General features: G+C 32.6%; 1 protein-coding gene across 2 annotated transcripts; it reads left to right on the forward strand.

The window, feature by feature from the left end:
* The first annotated feature begins 1,053 nt into the window (after window positions 1–1,053).
* LOC133679008 (transcription factor BEE 3) lies at window positions 1,054–2,806 on the forward strand. Of its 2 annotated transcripts, none has more exons than XM_062101566.1 (6): window positions 1,054–1,525; window positions 1,654–1,767; window positions 1,931–1,996; window positions 2,104–2,172; window positions 2,284–2,361; window positions 2,473–2,806. In XM_062101566.1, exons 1-6 carry the CDS (start codon window positions 1,130–1,132, stop codon window positions 2,563–2,565), a joined length of 816 nt encoding a protein of 271 aa, XP_061957550.1. In that variant the 5' UTR covers window positions 1,054–1,129; the 3' UTR covers window positions 2,566–2,806. The 2 variants fall into 2 exon arrangements, with proteins under 2 accessions (XP_061957550.1, XP_061957549.1); XM_062101565.1 differs by having other exon boundaries at window positions 1,055–1,531.
* The last annotated feature ends 2,275 nt before the right edge of the window (window positions 2,807–5,081 follow it).

The following is a 5,081-nucleotide window of genomic DNA, read 5'->3' on the forward strand; positions in this document are numbered from 1 at the left end:
CTTTCATGAAAAACACTTTAAATTATATCCACCACCACAATCACAAACAAATTTACATGCCATTAGCAAAATCCATATCAGAAAAGATAGATCCAACCTTTTCGATGGCTTGACCAAAAATAACTCCAGCATTGGTCATTGAATGAGTTAGGTTTTGAATGAGTTAGCTCTTACTCAATTGTCAAACTTTAGCCTTTTAAAGGCTGGAAATTTGTAAATGAAAGCATATATTGGGCAAAGCAATGAACCATTACACTAGAATTAGAAAGTCCTTTTTTCGTTTAAGAGCTACGAAAATGTCAAACATAATCCATGCTGGGAAAGGAAATCCCACTCGGTTAACAATATATTTTGATGGATTTTCGGTAGCCCTAGGAATCTAACCATTTAGAGCACACAATTTACTGCATGGACACATGCCAAACTCACATCCCACATGTGATGAAGACACAAAATTAATTAATTCCACTCTTTTCTTCCTCTTGAATCCTAATTATCTAAGCCTAGCTAGGAAGCTGTAGGCCAGAACAAGTGAAGTTTTATATGAGAAATTCTGTGTGATTCCTTTGATAGTATCCATAAATCATAATGCCGACTCGAACAAATAAGTGTGGTTCGTTGGGCAATGGAAAATGGGGAAAAAAAAATCCCTAGTGGAAGTTTGTCATTTTGAAATGAAAAATTGCACGATACTTGAGCAGATTGGCTTGATGTGCCATATCTGCACAGAACCACTTAGAGATATGCTCTTACACAGTTTACATCAATGGTTTGATATGCCCATTATATGTCCAAATGCACTTGCTAGTAATTTATATCAGAGGTGGCATATGAAAACGTTGTGTGGTGATGGTGATAACTATCAATTTGCTAATGGAAAAGAAAGAAAGAAAAAATAAAAAGATATGCTTGCTGAAACCATCAATATGGGCCATGATGGATATATACTTGTACACATAATTTTAGGCGACCCATACTAAATAATAGTGATTTGTCTATAGAAAAAATAGCAGTCTCTGAAGTCTAAGATCACTCTATAAATACAAGCCCGACTCTCATTAAGATCCAAAACAACCATTTGGCTCTCCCTAGCTACGACTAAGCTTCATAATAATATAAAGACAAATTCATGGCTGATTTCACAGCAGATTTGCAAAGCTTTAGGCCACCATTTCCTTTCTTAGATATTGATCCAAGCATGGTGGCATTAAACCAATTCACAGAAGTAAGTCAAGCCATCCTAGATAATCCAAGCGTGAATAATATTCATAGCTTCATGCCTTTCACTAGTGACAACTTCTTCAGCCATCAAGCACCAGAATTCCCTGGAAACTTAGCGGAAGGTTTTGCTGGTATTTTCCATCAAAACGACCAGAACGTTGTGCAAGTTTCTCAGCCCTTTACCACACCTGGAAATGAAAGCGAATTCCAAGAAAGCAAGAAGAGAAAAGCAATGGATGTGTCTGAAAGCAGTTCTATGAACTCATCTCCTCAAGTTTCTGAGAGTGGGAGTAAGAGGAGAAATGTAAATGTATTAAATCAACTGTCAAATTCTACCTCTCTTGCTACTGTTTGTTTGTTTTAGAGTTTGATTTATGTTCATTTATTGGGTAATAGAACCTGATGAGCTGATTCTATGCTTTCTGATTACAGAGCTCAAGAAGGGGAAAGGGAGTGAAAAGCAATGAGGATGGGAAACCAAAAGACGTTGTTCATGTTAGAGCTAGGAGAGGTCAAGCCACTGATAGCCACAGTTTAGCAGAAAGGGTAACTTTTCGAAAGCCCAAGTTGGAAATCAAATAGGATAATATACACAAGTGTCTGTATTGATCATCAATTCATTTATATTGATCAGCCAGTACATATTTATTGGTCTTACAGTATGTCTTAAATGACATAGAGATTGATAGATTTGTTTGATGCACAACAGGTTAGAAGAGGAAAAATCAATGAAAGATTAAGATGCTTGCAAGATATAGTGCCTGGCTGCTACAAGGTTTGAAGAAAAACAATGGCCAACGTCAATCTATTGTTAAAACAATTTTCTCTTGTTGAAAAGTAATTTTTCTTGCTGATTGTAACTAGTTTGTTGATTATTTATAGACCATGGGCATGGCAGTAATGTTGGATGAGATAATTAATTATGTCCAGTCCTTGCAAAATCAAGTTGAGGTGAGTTGATGCTTCCCAAGTTCTGCAAAACATATGATAACAGCAAACGGTGCCTTTATTGTCCTGACACTGACATCTTTTTTTTCTTTTCCTCTTGGTTTTTGAACACAGTTTCTATCCATGAAGCTCACTGCAGCAAGCACATTCTATGACTTCAACGCAGAAACAGATGCTATTGAAACAATGCAGGTGCATAGAAAAAATTAAAAAATAAAAACTATTATGGCCTTCTTAGGCTTATAAAATACGTATTATGTCTTCCTTTTTCATAATTCATGTTGAATGTTGTATATTCTTCAGAGGGCAAAAGCACAGGAGGCAAAAGAGATGCAAAGAGCTATGAGAGAAGGATCCGGAGGGCTTGCTCACATCCACTCAACATGGTCCCTCTGACTTCAATGTTTGGATGTTACTCCTTGTTTCCAAACAACACATGAAGATTCTCTATATTTCCCAACTACTTCTACTGCTATTATTATTATTATTATTATTATTATTATATTTTTTTTAACTTCCAATATCTCAAGATTAGATCCCACTTCATGCTATATAGCAAGCACAAGTGGCATAATTGTTCAGTACGTCAAACTTGGTATGGGAATACAAATTTATTGACAAGAGCCTTCTTGACTCATTTCTTCTCTTTGTATATCCTTGGATTTTCTTTTTGATTTTGCGAAAGCGTACGGAATGTGAAAGTCTTCACCATATGTTAACAAATAATCTGACATTATTTTACATACACTAATCACTAACCAAATAAATAAAAAATATAGAAAACTTCAATGCACAAGCAAGGGTGGGGCCAGAAATTTTTCTTGCCCTAGGCTATTAAATAAATATATAAATATTTTTTAAAATCAATTATTAACTCATGTACATGAATTTTTAAAGTTAACAATAAAGTTTTAATTCAAATATACTATCTAAAATATTAAAAAATAAATTTGAAAATACATAAAATTGAAGTGAAAGTAAAAATAAATCCACTATTAAAGTTACATTCTTCGATATTTTGTGGAATATAATTCATCTATAATCGAATCTGAATCGATATTGTAACAACCCCTCAACTGAGCAAAAATAACAATATCATGTCAACTGGAAAACAAAGTAATTAAATTTTTTCTCTCTCTCAATTCCTTCTTCCTTCACTTGATTCTTCCTTAAATTAGTGTTTTATAAGTTGGACTTTGTAAGTTTACAAGGTTATTCTCTCACTTTTCTTTTCTTTTTATGTTTTTTTCTTACTTTTCTTTATTTCTCTCTCGCCTTTTCTTTTCTTTCTTTTCCTATTCTACTTCTGATTTGTTTTATTTTTTACTGGCAAATAACCATTTTACTCTTAATGAGTCGTTTTGATTTTATTTGACGGTTTTTTTTAACACTACCAAACTCTGTTTATCCTAAAATTTTAACTAAATGTTATTCAATATATTTTTAGATCCCTCGTAAAATTTCAACTCCATCTAATGGTCGGATTGAAAATTACTTCTAATAATGTAAAATTGGTCAAATTGTGATTTTTCATCAAATTTCAGAAATTTCTGAATTTCTCCAAAAATTCTAAAGGAGAAATTCTGAAATTTTAACCTAAGTTAAAGCATCATATTAGAAGGCTCCACTTAAATTTTCAAAATTTTTTTGATAACTCAATCAAGAATTACAAGTTATTTTTACATAAAACTAGTAAAAAAATATTGATAAAATCTTGACCTGGGCTAAAGCCCACCCAAGCCTTTAACATGCCTCCGCCCTTATGCACAAGGTATTTGGTTACAAAGGAAAAACCTTTTGAAGAACTCTTCAAAAGATTAAAAAAAAAACCTCTAGGCAGCCAAACCTAAAATAGACAATTTTTTCACTAGTTTTAACGATTGTAAGATGAGTATCTCTGAACACAACCCTTTGTGTTTATACTACCTTACTTGATGAGACAATGAATCATATTATGTCTCGTACCGTAGTATCTTGCAAGTACAAATGACAATCTTCAATTTTTTATCGTCCTAACTGAAATCTCCAGTTGCTAACAATTCACACAGGAACCCTTCCAGAGAGTTTGCAGGCTCTCCAACTCTTTAAGGGCCAATTCTCCTCGAGAATTTCCTACACACTCCTCGTATGTCAAGAGTATGTACTGCAAAACTTTGTGTAAACTTCTTAGCTAATTGGCACACTTACTTCAATGTAATTGATGTTTTTACGTTCTGAAACTCTTCTCTAAAGCACACAATGCTCTCTTTTCTTCAGACTTCCTTATATACATGTCTTATATGATAAGGATAAGGATAATCTTCAAGTTTTCTAGTCTATCACATTCGTAACAGATTGTAACGTGTTTTACAAAAACATTGATAAATTTATCTTTGGATAAATTTTTCTACTTTATTTGAAATTACCTCTTAAATAATCTAAACTAATCAGATAATTATATAGAACATAATGCTAACTAATCTTGATAAACTTTTATTTTAGCCAAATTAACTTTTTACCAACCGTAAAACTATCTTCACTAATCTAAGCCAACAGAATGACATTTACATTCTCTCCCTTTCACCTAATTTGTGACAAAACATACAAAAATGGTACAATAAGCATTAAGTTCAAATCAAACAGAAATTCTTGCAAACACAATCAGTTAGCATGAGAACAATTGTCAGTGTTCTTAATAGTTCATAACATGTATCATGCTAATAATTCATAAGATGCTCAAAAAGTTCTTTCATGCAAGACTTTTAAACAGTTATTCAGATAAAAGTGCATATGCATAAAATTTATATTTAAATTATTATATGCAACCATAGCATAGAAGTTCTTATGCTTATCCCAAATATTACAAACCAATAAAATCAATTCAAGATTTTAAAATAGCAGGAATAGAATAATAAAAAGAGCATTAAATATCA

This window comes from Populus nigra, chromosome 18 (genome assembly GCF_951802175.1).
Source record: "Populus nigra chromosome 18, ddPopNigr1.1, whole genome shotgun sequence".
Classification (NCBI taxonomy): Eukaryota; Viridiplantae; Streptophyta; class Magnoliopsida; order Malpighiales; family Salicaceae; genus Populus; species Populus nigra.

What these genes read in the sequence shown, in the direction of transcription:
- LOC133679008 (XM_062101565.1), top strand. Translation starts at nt 1,130, where the DNA reads ATGGCTGATTTCACAGCAGATTTGCAAAGCTTTAGGCCACCATTTCCT. An exon ending in GCCACAGTTTAGCAGAAAGG is followed by an intron (nt 1,768 to 1,930) that starts GTAACTTTTCGA and finishes GATGCACAACAG; the next exon opens with GTTAGAAGAGGAAAAATCAA. An exon ending in ATGCTATTGAAACAATGCAG is followed by an intron (nt 2,362 to 2,472) that starts GTGCATAGAAAA and finishes TATATTCTTCAG; the next exon opens with AGGGCAAAAGCACAGGAGGC.